Source organism: Sphaerulina musiva (genome assembly GCF_000320565.1).
Source record: "Sphaerulina musiva SO2202 unplaced genomic scaffold SEPMUscaffold_8, whole genome shotgun sequence".
Lineage (NCBI taxonomy): Eukaryota > Fungi > Ascomycota > Dothideomycetes > Mycosphaerellales > Mycosphaerellaceae > Sphaerulina > Sphaerulina musiva.
Window position 1 is genome coordinate 1,834,242 of NW_016017390.1, and position 17,697 is coordinate 1,851,938.

General features: G+C 51.9%; 9 protein-coding genes across 9 annotated transcripts; 4 read left to right on the forward strand and 5 right to left on the reverse strand.

Annotated features, from left to right (window-relative positions):
* Positions 1 to 205: 205 nt before the first annotated feature.
* Positions 206 to 2,049, forward strand: SEPMUDRAFT_49196 (HCP-like protein; the record flags this gene model as incomplete). The annotated part of the gene is made up of 2 exons (XM_016909099.1): positions 206 to 1,733; positions 1,844 to 2,049. The coding sequence occupies 2 exons, from the start codon at positions 206 to 208 to the stop codon at positions 2,047 to 2,049; spliced, it is 1,734 nt and encodes a 577-aa protein (XP_016759085.1).
* A 658-nt stretch (positions 2,050 to 2,707) lies between these two features.
* Positions 2,708 to 3,616, reverse strand: SEPMUDRAFT_150894 (uncharacterized protein). The gene is made up of 3 exons (XM_016906459.1): positions 3,494 to 3,616; positions 3,272 to 3,399; positions 2,708 to 3,142 (listed from the first exon to the last, which is right to left on the reverse strand). The coding sequence occupies exons 1-3, from the start codon at positions 3,539 to 3,541 to the stop codon at positions 3,094 to 3,096; spliced, it is 225 nt and encodes a 74-aa protein (XP_016759086.1). The 5' UTR covers positions 3,542 to 3,616; the 3' UTR covers positions 2,708 to 3,093.
* Positions 3,617 to 3,815: 199 nt separating this feature from the next.
* On the forward strand, positions 3,816 to 4,881 carry SEPMUDRAFT_150895 (uncharacterized protein). The gene has a single exon (XM_016906460.1). It carries the CDS (start codon positions 3,862 to 3,864, stop codon positions 4,669 to 4,671), a length of 810 nt encoding a protein of 269 aa, XP_016759087.1. The 5' UTR covers positions 3,816 to 3,861; the 3' UTR covers positions 4,672 to 4,881.
* Positions 4,882 to 5,474: 593 nt separating this feature from the next.
* On the reverse strand, positions 5,475 to 5,828 carry SEPMUDRAFT_49891 (uncharacterized protein; the record flags this gene model as incomplete). Its single annotated transcript, XM_016909138.1, has 1 exon — positions 5,475 to 5,828. The coding sequence occupies one exon, from the start codon at positions 5,826 to 5,828 to the stop codon at positions 5,475 to 5,477; it is 354 nt and encodes a 117-aa protein (XP_016759088.1).
* A 552-nt stretch (positions 5,829 to 6,380) lies between these two features.
* Positions 6,381 to 8,448, reverse strand: SEPMUDRAFT_150896 (DUF1746-domain-containing protein). Its single transcript, XM_016906461.1, has 2 exons — positions 8,128 to 8,448; positions 6,381 to 8,078 (listed from the first exon to the last, which is right to left on the reverse strand). The coding sequence occupies exons 1-2, from the start codon at positions 8,364 to 8,366 to the stop codon at positions 7,310 to 7,312; spliced, it is 1,008 nt and encodes a 335-aa protein (XP_016759089.1). The 5' UTR covers positions 8,367 to 8,448; the 3' UTR covers positions 6,381 to 7,309.
* Positions 8,449 to 8,671: 223 nt separating this feature from the next.
* On the forward strand, positions 8,672 to 10,291 carry SEPMUDRAFT_135193 (P-loop containing nucleoside triphosphate hydrolase protein; the record flags this gene model as incomplete). Its single annotated transcript, XM_016902688.1, has 2 exons — positions 8,672 to 8,793; positions 8,873 to 10,291. 2 exons carry the CDS (start codon positions 8,672 to 8,674, stop codon positions 9,969 to 9,971), a joined length of 1,221 nt encoding a protein of 406 aa, XP_016759090.1. The 3' UTR covers positions 9,972 to 10,291.
* SEPMUDRAFT_150897 (uncharacterized protein) lies at positions 10,290 to 11,251 on the forward strand. Its single transcript, XM_016906462.1, has one exon. The coding sequence runs from the start codon at positions 10,427 to 10,429 to the stop codon at positions 10,859 to 10,861; it is 435 nt and encodes a 144-aa protein (XP_016759091.1). The 5' UTR covers positions 10,290 to 10,426; the 3' UTR covers positions 10,862 to 11,251.
* Positions 11,252 to 13,916: 2,665 nt separating this feature from the next.
* SEPMUDRAFT_150898 (uncharacterized protein) lies at positions 13,917 to 15,432 on the reverse strand. The gene is made up of 2 exons (XM_016906463.1): positions 14,971 to 15,432; positions 13,917 to 14,878 (listed from the first exon to the last, which is right to left on the reverse strand). Exons 1-2 carry the CDS (start codon positions 15,116 to 15,118, stop codon positions 14,571 to 14,573), a joined length of 456 nt encoding a protein of 151 aa, XP_016759092.1. The 5' UTR covers positions 15,119 to 15,432; the 3' UTR covers positions 13,917 to 14,570.
* A 284-nt stretch (positions 15,433 to 15,716) lies between these two features.
* Positions 15,717 to 17,474, reverse strand: SEPMUDRAFT_150899 (mitochondrial carrier). Its single transcript, XM_016906464.1, has 6 exons — positions 17,298 to 17,474; positions 16,925 to 17,176; positions 16,824 to 16,863; positions 16,318 to 16,776; positions 15,999 to 16,267; positions 15,717 to 15,940 (listed from the first exon to the last, which is right to left on the reverse strand). Exons 2-6 carry the CDS (start codon positions 17,167 to 17,169, stop codon positions 15,826 to 15,828), a joined length of 1,128 nt encoding a protein of 375 aa, XP_016759093.1. The 5' UTR covers positions 17,170 to 17,176; positions 17,298 to 17,474; the 3' UTR covers positions 15,717 to 15,825.
* Positions 17,475 to 17,697: the final 223 nt, after the last annotated feature.

Consider the following 17,697-nt stretch of genomic DNA (forward strand, 5'->3'; position numbering starts at 1 on the left):
GCACAATCGATACTTGTCGGGCAGCACGATCGAAACATCACCGCCTCGAGACTCGTTGTCTGTGAAGAGCAAGGGACTAGCTTCCAGTCTACAGGTCGATCATGGGAACGGCCCAGAAGTGCGCATACAACATGCACCAGCAAGCCCAATCCATATCAGTCCGGGCCAGATGGCTCATAGTGATGGCGAGCGAGCGTCGATACACATGAGCGATGACGAGCGAAGTGGGTCGAGAGGTACTGCAACGCCTGATTCTGGCTATACGGCAAGTGTTACGTCGATACCCGTCCGACCAGCACCGAAGACCCCCAATGGCGAGTCGGGCCAACATCGAAGGTCTTCCGGGTCATTTGACCCAAATCGGATCGAGGAAGAAGGCGAAGATGGCGAGGGAGCGAATACATTGGACAGTCCTGGCTTGCAATATCATGCATTCTCGGACATTTCGAAGAAGTCGGACAATCGAGCGTCGCACGCGACTACACACTCCACAGGATCCGGATCGTCAGGCGAACGCAAACACCGCTCGTCCAATTCATTGCCTGGCTCGGGAGGGCTCGGAGTACCACGAACCGGCCCGTCGCGACCACTATCAGCATATACACTGAACACGGCATATACGCTTCATGGCGATCGAGGGCGAACCCTATCGCCATTGAGCGCACATGATTCCGATTCTGCATCACCGGCACGAAGTGGTCGCGAACTCTCGAACCGTAGACGCTCGCCGCTCCCCAGGCCGCAAAGCTATGTAGAATTGCTAGCGAACGTGCCCTATAACCAGCAGGTCGCTCCCAATGGTCAACTCAACAATGCCGGCCTACAATCAGTGGTGGGCAGCGCAGCGAGCCTACTTGATGCCAAGAAGACTCTCGACATGTATCGAGCAAACGTCAAGAAGACTCATGATGCTGCGGTACAGTATGAGTTTGCCATCTTTATGGTGAATGCCGCTCGTGATGCGACGCCAGAAGATGGCTTGGATCCGGCTGAGTTGACGAATGAAGCCAAGCACATCTTACAACGACTGTCAGATCGAGCGTACCCATTTGCACAATATTATTTGGCAGACGGGTACTTCAGTGGACTCTTTAACAAAGGCAAATCCGACTACGATAAGGCGTTCCCACTTTTTGTTGCCGCGTCAAAACACGGACATGCAGAGGCAGGGTATCGTGCAGCCTTGTGCTACGAGTTTGGCTGGGGTTGTGCCAAGTCATATCCCAAGGCTGTACAGTTTTACAAAGCCAGTGCCTCGAAGAATCATCCCGGGGCTGCAACACGACTCGGACTTGCGCAAGTCAGAGGAGATATGGGCCTTGATTTCAGGATTAGGAATGTGTTTCGAGAGGGTGTCAAGTGGTTGAAGCGCGCCTCGGAAAGTGCCGACCTCCAATACAATGCCGGACCTTTTGAGCTCGGACTGCTATATCTGAGTGGAAATGGGGACGACATCTTCAAGGACGAGGCGTATGCGGCCCAACTCATCACCCACGCTGCCGAATTAGGTCACGTACAAGCCAATTTCTTACTGGGCCAGGCGTATGAGAATGGACTGCATGGCTTGCCGAGAGACGCGGCACTCAGTGTGCACTTTTACAATGGAGCTGCGTCGCGCGGGCATGTGGAAGGCATGATGGCTCTCTGTGCATGGTATATGGTCGGCGCAGAACCCGTCCTCGAACGAGATGAGGCTGAAGCCTACGCATGGGCGAAAATGGCTGCGGAGACAGGTACGCGCATGACGTGACTTTCCTCTCGCCCTTTGCTACGATTCATACTGACTGTTTGGTGCTCTGCATAGGATGGGCCAAAGCGCAATACGCCGTCGGCTACTTTACAGAAATGGGCATCGGCTGCCGTCGCGACACGCTCCAAGCTAATGTCTGGTACGTGCAAGCTGCAGACCACGGCAGCGACACTGCGAAACAACGTTTGGCGATTATCAGAGCTGCGGCGAGCGGCGATCCGGGCATACCGATGAGTAGTGCTCCGCCGAAGAGTCGGGATCTCGCCAGCGGTGGAAAGAAGAAGTGGGGGCTATTCTAGGAGGATAGAAACGGATACAGCAGTGTTGCAACGCGAATAGCTCCATCACCAATACTGTAGTCGTAATTGTAATCAAGAGCTGGTGGCGATGGTGGCAGTGAAGATTATTGGCAGGGTGTGTGGTGACCAACACCAGTATGGCGACGCGTCAATGAATGCTTTTTAGGACAACAGGACGGGAGTAGAAATGAACCTGAAACTGGACGAGAGATTCGGTCACACAGGGTTTGTGGGGAAGAGAAGAATGTGAAGGAGAAGCAGAAGCAGAGGAGATGGTGCATTGAAAGAACATCGCCATCTGCCATTGGGTCGACGTGAGTGAGAAGCCATCCTCAGATTCTAGAGTGAGGAAACAGAACCAAAAAGAGCAACGACAACAAAGACGAGAGAGCAACACATCATTGTCCAGAGATCGGAGATTTGATTTGAGCAGGACAAAAGAGTTTGATATGGCGATTTGCTACATTGCATTGCATAGCGGGAAAACTTCTAAATCGCTGCATGGATATGGCATGTAAGGCATGTATGGATGGATGCGTGGCGAACTGAATGCATTTGCGACCGCTTTCTTAGGTCTGGGTGTGTATGGCGAATATGTCATTGTCAGTTAGTTTCGAGATACCTCACTGCATATTGCGCTGGATTTCAAGTGTTTTTTCTTCTTACTCGCTGAGCGGAATCTATTCTGGTTTTTGATCCTGAACATTCTATGCGCGCGTTCGGCTCATCTGTGGATGAGTACCCAAAGACGAATGACGACGCTGCTCAGTGTGCGCCATACATGTAGCTCGCAGGAAAGCACCAAAAGGAGACGAGCCAAAACGGCCGCTGAATTGGACAGGAGGGCTGCACTGTTCTTGTATACAATCTATACATACCAGCCTTCCTTTCCGCTCCGCATCTCCTCTACCCCCTCTTCTCTCTTTCCTCTTGTGCCATGTCGCTTCTCACTCATGTCACACTCCGTCCCTCTTCCTCACCATCTTCTCATCCTCTTCGCTATCCTCTCCACGCCAAGCTGCCTCCTCGCAATCCAATCCCCTCCTAGTGCTTCGCATTCTTCGAATTCTTCTCTTCTTGTTCCAAAAACTTTCTATGCAAGAATATATGATTAGCTTTCCCCGTTCTTTCCAACCCATCTTTCTCCTCCTTCTTCTGATTCCAGTTTCTGATTCTCCACCGCCGATTCCCAGATCCGAGCATTGAGGGGAAGAAGACATACTGTATGAAGTTCTCCTCGTCTTTACTGGCGGCGTTGATCGGAGGTCCTTGGTTTGCGTTGGCAATCTTCTTGCCGCCTGTCATGGACCATGTTCCGACGAAGAGGGTGGTGAGGACGCCGATGGAGAGCTGGAGATTCGTGTGCGTATCCTGTTAGTGGGTTTCGTTGCTCATGGCAGGATGGCCGGGCGCAAGTGGATGTCGCCAGCGGTGGAGTGCTTACAATGTGCGATCCGACCTTTTGGCCGAGGATTTCGTAGTAGACGACCATGTTGATGTGAGAGAGAGTAGTGTGGTGGTGTATGGGGCGGTGGAAGATGTCGTCGGGCGGGTTGATGGATGAATGGGCTCGGGGGTGCAACGGCGCTTCGCTTCTTTCGACGTCGCTGTCGTTGCAGCTCTTTCCGCGCGGGAGGAGCCGAGAGTGAGAGCTCGGTAGAGAGAAGCACGTCACACTTCCAGGCTGAGTCTGCTAGATGTAGGGACTGCTACTGAACTCTGCTTGCACTTCCACTTCCACTTCTTCTCTATACCGTACCAAAAGAAAAATCACTTCCAGTAGATCCTTAGTGTGGAACAGCCACCCTGAAAATGGTCAAGGACAACAGCGACAGCGAACACCTCTCAAGCGTGCCCCACGAACGCAACGAACCACGTCCCGACTTCTCCAAACAACCTCTCCCACGCAAGCCCCTCCCCAAAGACCTCCAAGATGTCCTCAACAGCGAGGAACGTCTCTGGGACATTGTCACATCTCCCGACGCCCCCGAAACTACAGACTCCTCCGTCCGCTATGCAGCCTACGCATCCCGCTTACGAACCATCATGCTCTCCGCCCATCGCTACGTAGCCTACACATCCGACATTGGAGAGTCCTTCCGCCCTGTCGCACACCCGTGGCTCATAAAGGGCGCCTACGGTGTGAGTTGGGCGTACTTGATTGGAGATGTGTCGTATGAAGGTGCTAAGGCGTATAAACACAACCAAGCCATTCGAAACCCCACTACCGAAGAGGAGATTTCTGCAGTAGCGGCGCGGCCGGGTGGGAAAGTCGTGCCTGCGATTGAAGATTACAGAGCTGTCATGGCAGAACGTGCGGTGTTCCAGAGTGTGGCCAGTATGGGTCTGCCGGCTTTTACCATTCATTCCATTGTGAGATATTCGGGGAGGGCGATGAAGAATGTGAAGAATGTGAAGTTGAGGACTTGGGGCCCTATTGGCCTGGGCCTGGGGTTTGTGCCTGCGTTGCCATACATTTTTGATGAGCCGGTCGAGAAAGCGACGAGGTGGTTGTTCCATACGGGATTTGAGATGATTGGGGGGCCTGAAGCGGTAGGGAAGGACGAGAAGGGAAGAGGTCCAGGGTTTGGCATGAAGGAGAGGGAAAAGAAGGAGCTATAGAAGTCTCGAGGAACCAGTGAACAGAAAACACGCAGGTGTGGTGTACAGCGACATACAGAAGCTCAGTTCCATGGCCAGGGATGCTAGATGATAATGCACGAAGCATGGCGTTGGTGGTCTCATCTTACTACTCAGTGTTGTACATACCATGAATCTCATCACTTGTTCAACCTCAGCCGCCTTGACAGGTGCCGAATCCGCAAGACGTCCATTTCGACGCTAACAGAGACAGTACCATGTAATGAGTTGTTAAGTCGATCAGTCTCAAAAACCCCATCTTTGCTTTTCGTTCCTCTGCCTCCACCTTCGACGCCGTGGTCTATAGCCGAGTTGTGAAGAGGACATTTTTAAGTGAACACCGCGCTCTTCTGGAATAGTACTAAGAGATTGAAGTGCCTCTTCTCTCACCTAGATAGCATAGTTACATAATAGCTTATTGAGGAGAGGCCAGAAAATATCTATATAGTACATGCGGCATGCGCTCGCTCTTGGTTCATCTATTGTACTTGGTCCTTCAAGGCATCGTCTCTATCGCCGTGCGTCCTCTCATTTTGCATTCCACTACTAGGTATACATCATCCTTCCAGTTTCTGCTATCCGTGCCTTCTCTACCCGCAAGACTTCAATTTCGACGCCAACAGAGATAGGTAATACCGCACAATGAGTCGATGAGTCTCAGTAATTTCATCATTTCTTTTTGCTCCTCTGCCTCCGCCTTCGACGGCGTGGTCTACAGCCGACTTGTCTACAGCCGAGTTATAAAGAGCAAATCTTCCATCCCCCCCGCCTTGGTCTCTATCCGTTCAACACATGCCTCCCAAAACAACGAAAATCTCTCTTGCAGCCTCCTGGAACTCGCCCCTTCTGCTTTCACCTACGACACCTGCAAATCGATCCGGATGCCATCGAAGTCTCTCCTTCTTCGGATCAATGCCTACACTCACAAACGCGGCTCGAATGGCACAGTCGCACGTTTTGTTCCTTCGTCCCTGCACACTTGACTTGCACGCTGGCCTCGAGCAGGACGAAGCTGGCGGGCCTGGAACGTAGGGGAAGCGCGAGATCGCGGTGTAGTTTGCAAAACTCGAGTGCGTGCATGCGAGCCACGCTGACAATTGATAGTATCCGGGGCGCTGGGGGGAAGCCGCAGATGCCATCATCGTCCTCTTGCGAGCGCGTCGCCTCAATTCGTTGGCCTTTTTCTGTGATCGAGTGCCAAATCCGGCAGCTGCTAGGTTCAGCTTGTCGCTTGCGGTCTGGAGACTGTTAGTTGCAAGTATGGACGAAGCTCGGGCGAGCGGTGGGTTGCTTTTACGTACGCTATACTTGTTCCTGGATCTTGCACCTTTGTCGGCCATGATGATGATGATGATGATGATGATGATGATGATGATGATGATGATGATATGAATCCAAGGAGCACGGTATTTGCGGTGTGTTATGTCGAGAGGATGGGTCCAAAAAAGGGTTGTGGTTTCGAGGTTCGGTGCAATATCAAGAACGTGGTGTACAATTGAAAAGAAGAAGGGGAAGGCATGATCGAATTTCAATGGAAGCTCAGCCTTTCCTCTGAGTAAGGTATTGTAAAGCAGGTACCTTATTGTCGGTCAACAATGGCTCACGAAGCGGGAAGCCAGCGGGCCTCACCTCAACAATAGATACAATAAGCCCTGCGTGGGCCCGTGCAGCTTGGCCACGGCGGTCCATCCCTTATACCCGACCTATCAAACTCTTGCTATTGTCGCATACCTACCTATCTATGTATGGGAAGTGGTCCTTGAATGGTCCAGCCGCTGATGGATGCTGGGCCGAGATATCTTACCACGCATGCGATTATTGAACCTGCGGCGACAAATACAAAGGCATGCGCCATGGTGACCGAGCAGGAGATGGAGTCACGTTCCAGGTCAGACGAATGTGCTGATGGGACTCAAAATCGTGGTCTAGCAGCGGCGGCATCATTTGCTTCAAATTGAGCTCGGTCGGCGTGAATCGTTTCGGCTTTTTCGGTCATGGTCGTGTAGGTAGAACAGTGGAGATGACGAAATGGAAGCTCACCACAAGTACCGTGTGGCTGATGCACCATAGTCGATCTTCCAAGCTCTAACTAGCTAGCAGGAGTGCTCAGAAACTTGTGGCTATTGTGCGGCGAAGCTCTTATCTGGCTCTCCCGCTTACATTCGCAATAGCGGACTCGGGAGTTGTATGAGCGAGGTGATGGCAAAGGTACGACAGGGACCGGTCATGACTTGCTGTGGAGATATTCGGTTCCTGGGCAGCTGTGACCCTTCGTGACAAGGAACAATCTCGCAGCGCTAATTCATTCATTCGAATGCTCCCAGAAACGACGGATGGACATATTGTGTCGAGACTGGAACTAGACAGTGCAGCTTTGAACTCTACGATACGTCGACCGTAATACCCTTGTGCAACCACCACGTCAGTGGGAGGCCGAATCGCTGCTTTGTGGGCATCCTGACTGCGCTTGGCCATTGTTTAGAGAAGTTGCGTTCCCCATCGAGAATGCCCGAGAAGTCGCTCTGGATCCGAGGTCTGGCTTCCGGCTCAGAATATCCGGTTGATCACTCTTACACTTTCCAGCCGCCTGTAAAATGCTCTCCACCAACCCGCATACGGTTTACATCTGCAACCGCTGCCACAGTCTTTGGGTCAGCCTCTGCCTCATCTGTCGATGTCGCATAGCTCGCTCGTTGGCACTGCTGACTTCAGGATCCGTTTTGCTCACGCGGATCATTATAATCTGCTCCTTGACAGTCTGAACAGGGCTCAGATCCGCAATAACCATTTGTCCCGAATTGAAAGCATCAAATATGTGCGCTTCCGTCCGTGCGGGTTGGCGAAAAGCTTCTAACCGGGTCTGTTCATCTTCGTCGTGAACTGCAGATGCGACTTCCACTCCTGCGCTATTCAACGTCTGCATCTCAATCTCATCCCCACGCGCTTCCTCTGCTGATCGTCGAACACCTCGTTCCTCATCCTCCACTGTCTGTGCAGTAGACGACGGAGTCGCTATGTCCGAGGCAACAGCGGCCACAGTGTCGTCTACAAGAAGGCTCAGTCTCAATTTTTGGCGCAACAGATGAGCCGACAAGTGAAGAAGCTGAAGGGCAAGCACGAGAAAGTCCAACAACAGCAGATGAATTTTGCTGGAAGGTCCTTTTTGGCCGATGAAGTCCATAGCCAGACCTCCGTGCAGATAACCTCTCGTAGCTTCTCCTGCCGATGGGGCAGCGAAGAGAACGTGCAAGAGAATACATAGCAGGTTCATGCCGACGATGTAGCCGACAAATGGACGGTCATCTGGCAAAGGAGGGAAGATGGCTGGTTTGGGGGTCAGGAAGTAGAAGTGGACTGCCGATCTGAGGAAGAACAGGAGGAAGCGGCAGCTGGATTGATGGTCAGCTTTGCAAGAGAGGCATGGATGGGAGAAATTACTCCATGTAGTAGATTGTGCTCAGCTCGGCATAAATGAGGATGTCCAGGTTGCGGAGCAAGTCATCGAGGAGTTCGGCGCGCTTCCGCTGGAAATTCTCGCGGTTCTTCCTCCGCTGCGTTGCCAGCTGTTTTGGCGTGAGCGGTGGCCTCTCTTCGAGACTATCATCATCTTGTGCTTGCTGCTCATCGAAGGGGAGAGAGGGACCTGCTGCCGCGGAGGACGAGGGCGCATCATTCATAGCTTGACCATGTCATGAGCACTTCGCTGCTACTGGTACGTGCACGTGAGTGAGAGACGGCGGCGATGGTGGTGGTGGTGGCGGACAAGGAGTGAGCGAAATGAGTGAAGAGAGTGAGTGAGTGAAGTGAAGTGAAGTGAGACTGTGAGAGGACGACGAGAGCCCCCCGGCTATTCTTGCCTCTTGCCTACAACTATTCTGGGACTAGGCCACGACGACGCGCTTCATACGCGACTTGCGCGACACCTCAGTCTTCCCGCCGTCACCCTCTGTCACCCTCTCTGTCTCTCTTAGTCTCTGCAACGATGAACTCCTTCTTCGACATTCGAGCGCGTCAAGCCGCCGCCAAAGCCGCTGCCGCCTCCTCCTCCATCAAAGATGACAAGACCAAAGACGACAATCGCCTCCAACCATGGGTCGAGAAGTAGTATGTCATCCTACACACCTTACACACCTTACACACCTTCAACACACCTTCAAGGGAATGTACTCAGACATGGAAATAGCCGCCCCAGATCCCTCGATGACATCGCAGCCCAAGACCACACCGTCACCGTCCTTCGTCGCACCCTCCAATCTGCCAACCTCCCCCACATGCTCTTCTACGGGCCCCCAGGCACCGGCAAGACCTCCACCGTCCTCGCCCTCGCCAAACAACTCTACGGCCCCGAACTTGTCAAATCGCGCGTCCTCGAACTCAACGCCTCCGACGAACGCGGCATCAGCATAGTCCGGGAAAAAGTCAAAGACTTTGCGCGAATGCAGCTGTCAAATCCTCCCCATGCAGAGGAATATAGAAAGAAGTATCCGTGTCCGCCGTATAAGATTATTATCCTGGATGAGGCGGATTCCATGACACAGGATGCACAAAGCGCGTTGCGGCGGACCATGGAAACTTATTCGAAGATTACGAGATTCTGTTTGGTGTGCAATTATGTCACGAGGATTATTGATCCTCTTGCGTCGAGATGTTCCAAGTTTCGGTTCAAGAGCTTGGATGAAGGGAATGCCGGGAAGAGAATTGAGGATATTGCTCGGCTGGAGAATGTCAAGTTGGACGAGGGAGTGGTGGAGACGCTGTTGAGATGCAGTGAAGGGGACTTGAGAAAGGCCATCACGTTCTTACAGAGTGCCGCGAGACTCGTGGGGGCTACGAGTACTGCTGCGACAGATACGAAGGTTGGCAAGAGGAAGAGGAAGACTGTAGAGGAGGACGAAGAGGAGGACGCCATGGATGTTGATGCAGCGCCGGCTCAGCCTGTGACAGTAGCGAGTATTGAAGAGATTGCTGGAGTCATTCCACACTCGACGATTGATCGACTCATCACCGCCGTCACACCTACTGGGAGGGGCACACCGCCGTATGGACCAATCGCAAAGGCTGTGGAGGATCTGGTAGCCGAGGGCTGGTCGGCAAGCCAGGTAGTGACGCAGCTGTACGAGAGGGTTGTGTTGACGAATGAGGTGACTGGTGATGCCGCGAAGAACAAGATCATGCTCGTGTTTTCTGAGACGGATAAGAGGCTGGTCGATGGAAGCGATGAGCATCTCACTGTGCTGGATCTATGTTTAAGGATTGCCGGTATTCTGGGCGGGGATCAGTGATAGCACCAAACAAGGATCCTAAGGGAAGTCGCCGCAAAGCCCGGATGGGCATAAATATGTTTCAGCGTCGGCGTTCTGGTATGGATGGCTGCACAGTACAAATCGCCGAAGAGGCTGTTGGTTCTGTATCAGCTGTGTTCTCGGTTGACTATCGAGGGCCTTGCGGCAATTCATGGTCATGTCCATCTCCTATTCCCTTCCACATGCCACACTCGAAGATTCCGCGAATAACAGCCATCACAGCATCAGAGTATCTCCAGGCGCTTCCCCTGATCTGCAAGCAAACTCGAGCCGCGTGCACCGCCATAGATAGAAGAAGCACGTTCCAGATCAAGAGATTCTGGGCACGCTGAACAGGATGCACCTCCGACGAGACGACGAAGATGGCGTCGCACAAGCTGCGCTGGACATGAAGTCAGAAACCACCAAGGGCCCTTGGATGTCATGCGTTGATCATGGGGTGTCGTGTCAAGTTCTCTAGAGCCAGGTGGTTTCCTGGGCAAGATAGATGGGTCATCACAACATGGTCGCAAAAACGGTGGCACAGCCTGCAGGACCATCTCTATTGCCAACATAGATATGGATCCATGCTACGTCAAGCAGACTCGATGTCAGCGTCCGGTTCTACCGGGCATGGCTGGTCACACGTATCATGTTCAACAGGACGGGTCATCGATGCCATACTGGAGGCTACCCGAGGCCACCCACGGGGTAGGGGTCGTAAGCATCCCCTACACATAAGGGAGGAAAGCAAGTCAGAAGTATTCCGTCAGTCCAGAAGTCTGGTCGTAGCGGCTGCATCGATGACCGCACGGAAAGTTCGCGTGCGCGTGAGAAGTTGGCATGTGATATGTGTGACACGATTTGCCATGCTTTATGTCAGCCACTGATGCGTTTGACCCATCTGCAGCTTGAAATACCCATCGTGAGAGCGTTCAGAACGTGTTTGTCCCTGTCGACGTGATTGCACAAACTCGGCCGTGGAACAGTGGCTGGCCCGATGCTACATCTTGTGTCTCGATATGCCATATTGATGCCCACTCCCAGGACTCACCGACCACGCTGAACAAAGAAACCAGATGGTACTTACGGCGGAGGCTCGTCGTCTGAGGTGTGCCTCACTGACCAATAAGGGAGGTGATGTACCGCCAGTATCACCTCGGTGGACCTGAGCTCTTGGTATAAAGGAGTGCTTCGCCTCCACGAGACAAATATGGCTGCCGAAATCGTCCTCCACATCAGAAGACGGACTCAGCTTTCTACTCCCACACTCAACCCACTATGATTGTCTTCGGCATCATCACTCCTCTGCTGGCATTGACTTCTTCGGTTGTCGCCATCACTTGCCAACAACAGCAGCAGGCGGACGGTCGGAAGCCTTACAAGTGCGTCAACCCGTTAGTGGGCTGTCCACAGAACTATCGATCCGTATACTACGACAAGGGCTGCCCGAATCCGTGGTGGAGCCCGCCATGGAAATGCTGCGTCTAGGTGCAACGTCACCAGAAATTCTTGATGTATGCATGGCGACGATGGAGATGTACGTGGAGAGGTCCTGTTGTTAACACAAAGTTTGCTAGGAGCCTGATGGGAGCAGACGCTGGTTTAATCTACCTTTATGATTTTGTCCTGGAGACAAGTCGGGCGATGTTGGCTTTTTCCATCTTCATTCCAGCATACAGATTTTGATCTGAGACGTTCGTTGCGGCCGCCGACGTGGAAGATATATATCGCTTTAACCGTATAGCAACTACGTATGGTCTTCCACTCGTGCTCCCGTTTTTCCTTGTGTCACCCGTCTCGTTTCTTTCACTTTGCGACATCTGGGATATCCCATTCGAGCATGATCACCTGCCCCTTGCCACTTTCTTATCATCATCATCATCATCATCAAGAGCAAGAAGAAGGCAAACAACATAAATCCATCTCTACTCCCTCCTCGCTGCTAACCTGGCCCTGGCTGTTACGAGGGTACGGAAGTGGCGGAAGTATTACATATAACAGGTGCCAGGTGGTGAAGCAGTAACAATAGCTACGAGGGCGAAGGAAGTAAGCTGTCCAGGTAGGTATTGGAGTCAATATCAGCACAAGGACTCCTAGTACATACAGGTAGTAAATACTACGTCTACAAGGCAGCTTCTCTAGGGACCAGCTGTATTCCGCAGATACAAAAGGCATCATCGCCTGCCCCCTAATTTTTCCTTTCTTCCTGTTCAGTTTATACCTCTACAAGCCTCCGAACCGACTTTTATACTGCCCGACACCAAAAAAATCAACGGCAGCACAACATGCAGATCAAGTTCCTGCTTCTCGCTATTCTTGCCCAGCTGGCGCTTTCCTTACCGCAAGAAAAACGAGCACCACAACAGTCGGATCCAACGTCCTGTTGCTTGTGGTATTGTAAGGGTAACGACGATGTATGTAGAAAGATATACATATCTCCCTCGCCCCATTATTGCCAACCTACCTAGACTAACAGATGGAATTCTCTACCTAGTGCTGCGCAAACCAAGTACGATATCCGCCCTCTTCTACTCCGTCTATTATACGTACCGCGCACGAGCTAAGATGTTGTAGTGTTAAACAATCCACGACAAAAATGTTCCCCCTCTCCCCGTCCTTTTAACGGAGCGCAAGGGAACCGGGAATACGAGACGTCCGCATGTCAAGATTCAAGAAGAAGAGAAGCAATGGAGATGCTGCTGCTGCGTTGTTCACCCTTCCAGCCCTTCTCGTCCTTTTTCCTCATCATCGACCTCTACGCAAGAAGCCAACGCTACAGTATGAAACTGACGAAGGTACGGGAGTGATGGAATACGAGGGTACGGGAGTGATGGAATGAAGAAGTTACAAGGGATGTCGTTCTTTTAGCAATTGTGTATGTTCCATATGGAATACCTAACTTTCCTTCTTTCTCACTTACTCTCTATCATTTCATCAATTTATTGGACTTTCTGTTTATTACACTAGCCCCTATAGTATCTACGACTCCCTTCATCGCAGACCCTGAAGCCACTTAGTCTCGCGTACTCTCCCGTTGAGGCAGAAACCGGCCCGCTGTATGCAGAATACTAGATGTATTACTACTAGCCACAAGGGCGAAAGGAAAGTAGGTTGGCCCGGGTTTAAATACGGTATATAGCGTTTTTGATGTCAGCACATGGATCGCAAAAGTAGGGATATAGTGATTATATATATGTATCTATCTTACTTCCTGCTACAAAGCAGGTTCCTTTTTCTCGTATTGGGTCAATGACTGCATCATCTCAAACAACACCTTGCACCTGTAAGGTAGGGTAAAGACCTTTCAACGGGGTAGGTCAAGGTTTTCTAAAGACATTCTACCTACCTCTCTTGCAGCTAAAAAACCAAAGGGCATTCATCGCCTGCCCCTCGATATTCCTCCGCTCTTTTTTTCTCTTTTCCACTACACATCAGCGGCCTTGTCCAGTATGCAGATGAAAATCCTACTTATCGCTGCTCTTGCCCAGCTAGCGCTTTCTCGAGCCGTGTCCTCCCCTAGTACCCTTATAAAGAAGGCTGAATGGTGGAATGATTGTTGTGAGTGGGGCTGTAACTCGATCCCGGCCGTAAGTCACCTGAGATATATAGAACTCACCATGTTGTCACAACGTAGAGACTAACAGACTTGATTCTCTAGTGTTGCCAGGCAAAGGTAGGATATTCGCGCTCATCTCCCTTTGTTTTTGTCTGCGTACGAGCTAAGATGGTTGTAGTGTTGAATCTAAGAGACGAATGTCCCCCCTGGTACGGAGCTCAGGTACTGGGAATATGGGGTCTCCGCATGTCAAGAAGGAAGAAAGCAGTGGAGATGCTGCGTTTCGATTGAGGAGGTGAGTGATGGAGATTTGCGTTCTGTTGGTCGTAGTAGAGGATCTCGTGTATTCTGACGTTGTTGGGTAGGAGGGAGGAGCGGTTGCTGGTGTTGTGATACGAGGATTCTCGTCAATCGAGTCTCTCTCCCTGTTATTCTTCCGTTCTGCAGTATCAAGACACTCATTTCCAGAGAGAGGAGGAAAGCTAGAAGAGGCGGGTGCTCTAAGAAGTCGCGGGCATGTCAATGCTCAGATTAGAAGGTCCTGTATCCTACACTCGTTTCCAATGATACTTGAGTGACTCTTCTTCCTCGTCTTGTCACCACCGGCCAGCTTCTCGATATTGGTATCATCCTCAGACCATGAAACTTCGTGGTAGAGACTTCCCGTCTGTGTGGTGGACGAAGACCTTGCTGTAGCTGTCTTCAGAGCGTTGTTGCCTTGAAGAGGGCTCCAAGATCGAATCGAGATTGTTCTAGAGTGTCGCCTGGGGTCTGCTGCGAAGTAGATTGTTACAGAGAACGGACCACAAATGCCACCAACGTGACGTGAAACCAGCGACATAGGGACATACCAAATTATTACATATTCGTAATTACAGCTTTTCCTCCCCTCCGTCCACAGAACTTGCTGGTCTGCTTTTTTCCGTACCCATTCCAAGCAAGGAAAATAGCATATCCGTAGTGGTATCAAGAAAACACAGAAACCCACGCCTCCTCATGATAATCATCATCATCGTCACTCCTATCCAGCCTCGTCCGCTTTACAACGTCGTCGGCTCAGGAGTCTTTTCCTTCTTATCCAACCCCACAGCGTGTTTCACCTTCTCCAATATACTCTCCTTTTGCGCGCCCACGTGCGGGCTGTTCTTGGGGGAGTTTTTCGCAATCGCAGCATCCTGTTCCTTGGCCGACGAATGTCCTCCATACTTCTCCTTGTGGATGTTTCCTTGTCCGCCTCGTCCCGTGTGGAAGTTGTCGTAATCGGCACCTCCGATGCGAGTCGCGCTTTCCGGGACGATTTCTTCCGAGGGTTTGTTCAATTGTGAGCCCGTGGGCTGGACCATGTTGCCTACGCACCAGGAGAGGGAGAAGTAAGTACACATGTCTTCTGCGGGGTGGGCGCATGGATGGTGATGTCAAGAACATGGAGATGAGACTCACCAGCACCGCCTCGACCGGCGCTGTATTCTGGGACGCCGCTCTCTCCTACAGCGCCCTCACGGACAATGGCGCCGTCGACGTAGTTGTTGGTGTCGTGACCGATGTTGCCCGCGCCGCCGCGGCCAGTGGAGTGGACTGGGTTCGACATGGTGTATGTTCGGGTTGCAAGAGGAGGCGATGAGTGGTATGTGCTGGTGCGTCAGTTGCAGTGAGTCTGTTGGACAAAGCAATTCAACAACACAAAGAAATAGAATGGGCCACGGGAGACTGTATCCTCCTTCAGAAGTCCCATCGGTAGAGCTCGCATCTGACTCTGTCACCAGGTCGCCGCCGATGACGCAAGATGAGCTTTTCTTCCCGTGCTCAGCGCAATCGGAGTCTGACTCGCCATGACCAGGAAGGCCGAAGAGGCACCTCATACTTCATCATTCGCTCATACCACCTTGAATGGTCTCAGAGGAGTGATTTTTTGTCGGTGACGAAGGGAAAAAAAGAGTGAACCCACAAACCGCCAACCGCCGACCTCTTCATCCATTGACGTCGTTGCCAAGCGGCACTACATGCCGTGATTGGCGCGCTGCCATGTGTCTTATCTCGAACGACTGTGCGCCTATCAATCGAGCACTTCATCGGTCCCGGGTCAAGACGTCAAGTGAACGAGCGATGACATGGACACCACGTGGTGATTCCTCGGTTGTCTGCAAGCACAAACGACTGGGGCGGGCGGCATATGAGGTAAGGTAGGAGGTAGCGAGACTCGGCATTGGTGGTATTCTAAGTGAACAAATCTGATACATCATCATCATCTCCTAGGTCTGTTCTCCAGTGCTGTCATGTTCTTGGGCTCGTTCATTACTACTTCTTTTCCTCCTTGTGGCCACCTCCACCGGTCGTGGGCAGACCCATGAACAGCTTGAAGGTGTCGTAGATCATCCATTGCAAGCCCGTGAGGGTTCCAATCATGACAATACTGTGATTACGTAAGCATCTTTTCTCGACGACATCAAGGAAGCGGGAACATCACTCACCGAACAGGCAAACCACTCCAGAGTCCACCGAATCCAATCTCCTTGTAGATCCTTCCCACGGCCGCACCACCAGACTCTCCGGCCTTCTTGTTGGCATTCAACTTGCTGACCATGACATCTGCAGGGTGAGAAATGATTGCGCAGAGGATACCAGCCAAGTAACCACCTGTGAAAGCAACTCCGGTCTGCGCGGCTTTGGAATACTCGTCTTTGGACTTGGGGAGGGACTTGTAGATCATTTCGACAATAGTCTCGAACGAGGCGAATTTCTGCAACAGTCAGTGTGGTCCATACAGCCGCCCTGCGTGCCAGATCTTACCATCATCGTATACGGAATTTGTCTGGCCCAAAGCGGTCCAATACCTTTGTACAGTCCTCCAACGCCCTCGGCAGCCACGATTTTGCTGATGCCGTCAAAAGTTCCGCTCGCAAAAGGAGGCATTGTCGTCTGCATCCGCACTTTCACTGCCTCCAACGGACACAGCCCAATGTCGGCCAAGAACTCCGCAGACGCAGAACCAGCGAGGTAGATCCCTGTCTTATACTTGACAGCATTCTCCTCACCTGCAAGATCCGAGTAGAACTTCTTGAAGTACTCGTACCAGCCGTACTTGAGCGCTCCTTGGACCGAATAGCCGAAGAATGTGGGAGAGCCACCGGTGTAGAGACCTCGAGCGCCTTCGGAGCGGATAATGGTGCGCCAGCCTTCGACGTTGCCCTTGTAGAGCTTCGAGTCGACTTGGCGACGGCATTTGACGAGATCCAGTGGTGTGACGCCCTGTTGATGTCAGTGATAGAGCGTCTTGACCATTACACAACACTTACCCAGTGCGTGATGCCACAGGCCATCAAGCCACCAAAGGTGCTATTACCCAGGTCAACAATGGACACAGACATGCACCAGTATGCGTGGTGTCTGATCTTACCAAGCAGCATAGTACTTCCCACTGTACAGTTCAATCTTTCCCGTCTTCTCTTGAGCGAGATGACTGGCTTTTGCAATCTCTTTGCTGGCGGCATCACTCAATTGAGTAGCCTTGTGTTTGGCATCTTCGGTCACGTCCCAAGCTGGGTACAGGTGGGAAATGTCTTTGCGCGGTGATGACTGGTGTGGTGAAGCGTGGCCGAATGTTGCGCTGAGAGCACTCGTGGAAGGGAATAGGGACGGCATTGCTGTTCTATCCGACTGCGTGGATACCTTGGTTAGTCGTGGCTGTGGATGTTCCAGGTTGTTATCGCCCGAGTGATGCTTTGTCCCAAACAGGCGAGGGAGAGCAATCGCGATAAGGTCTCACGTACCGCTTCTTGTACTGTTATACCATGAAAATCCCAGGGGGCGAAGAGGAGTTTACGTTACATGAAGGCAGGTAGATGGTATCTGGAAGCTCGAGGAGCTGTGAGGAGCTGCGAGCAGCTTGTGACGTAGGTAGTTTACCAGTTCTGCACGCATTACCTCCTACAAGTTGGAAACTTAAAAGGTGCCCACAGCAGGAGATACCTATATCGCTGACTAGGCTCGCGAAAAGGATTATTTGTACTTCAGGAGATGTTTGTATACAGTTCACGGTACATTGGTGGCATCCTGCGTGCAGTAATCATGTCATAGTACTGAGGACGGAGGGGAGAGACGGAAGCATGAAGAAAAAGGGTCCACATGAAGCCGATGTCTTCCGTGCCGAGGGCCGCTAGAGCTTGTGCC

Bases quoted from the DNA above. Each gene is read 5' to 3' on its own strand.
- SEPMUDRAFT_150894 (XM_016906459.1), bottom strand. From the start codon at position 3,541: ATGGTCGTCTACTACGAAATCCTCGGCCAAAAGGTCGGATCGCACATT. The intron at 3,400-3,493 runs GTAAGCACTCCA...ACGAATCTCCAG, and splicing joins AAAAGGTCGGATCGCACATT to CTCTCCATCGGCGTCCTCAC. The intron at 3,143-3,271 runs GTATGTCTTCTT...ATTCTTGCATAG, and splicing joins GACGAGGAGAACTTCATACA to AAAGTTTTTGGAACAAGAAG.
- SEPMUDRAFT_150895 (XM_016906460.1), top strand. From the start codon at position 3,862: ATGGTCAAGGACAACAGCGACAGCGAACACCTCTCAAGCGTGCCCCAC.
- SEPMUDRAFT_150896 (XM_016906461.1), bottom strand. From the start codon at position 8,366: ATGAATGATGCGCCCTCGTCCTCCGCGGCAGCAGGTCCCTCTCTCCCC. The intron at 8,079-8,127 runs GTAATTTCTCCC...CCATCAATCCAG, and splicing joins AGCACAATCTACTACATGGA to CTGCCGCTTCCTCCTGTTCT.
- SEPMUDRAFT_150897 (XM_016906462.1), top strand. From the start codon at position 10,427: ATGGGGTGTCGTGTCAAGTTCTCTAGAGCCAGGTGGTTTCCTGGGCAA.
- SEPMUDRAFT_150898 (XM_016906463.1), bottom strand. From the start codon at position 15,118: ATGTCGAACCCAGTCCACTCCACTGGCCGCGGCGGCGCGGGCAACATC. The intron at 14,879-14,970 runs GTGAGTCTCATC...CCTGGTGCGTAG, and splicing joins CGCCGGTCGAGGCGGTGCTG to GCAACATGGTCCAGCCCACG.
- SEPMUDRAFT_150899 (XM_016906464.1), bottom strand. From the start codon at position 17,169: ATGCCGTCCCTATTCCCTTCCACGAGTGCTCTCAGCGCAACATTCGGC. The intron at 16,864-16,924 runs GTAAGATCAGAC...CCTGGGTAATAG, and splicing joins GGGAAGTACTATGCTGCTTG to CACCTTTGGTGGCTTGATGG. The intron at 16,268-16,317 runs GTAAGATCTGGC...TGACTGTTGCAG, and splicing joins AAATTCCGTATACGATGATG to AAATTCGCCTCGTTCGAGAC.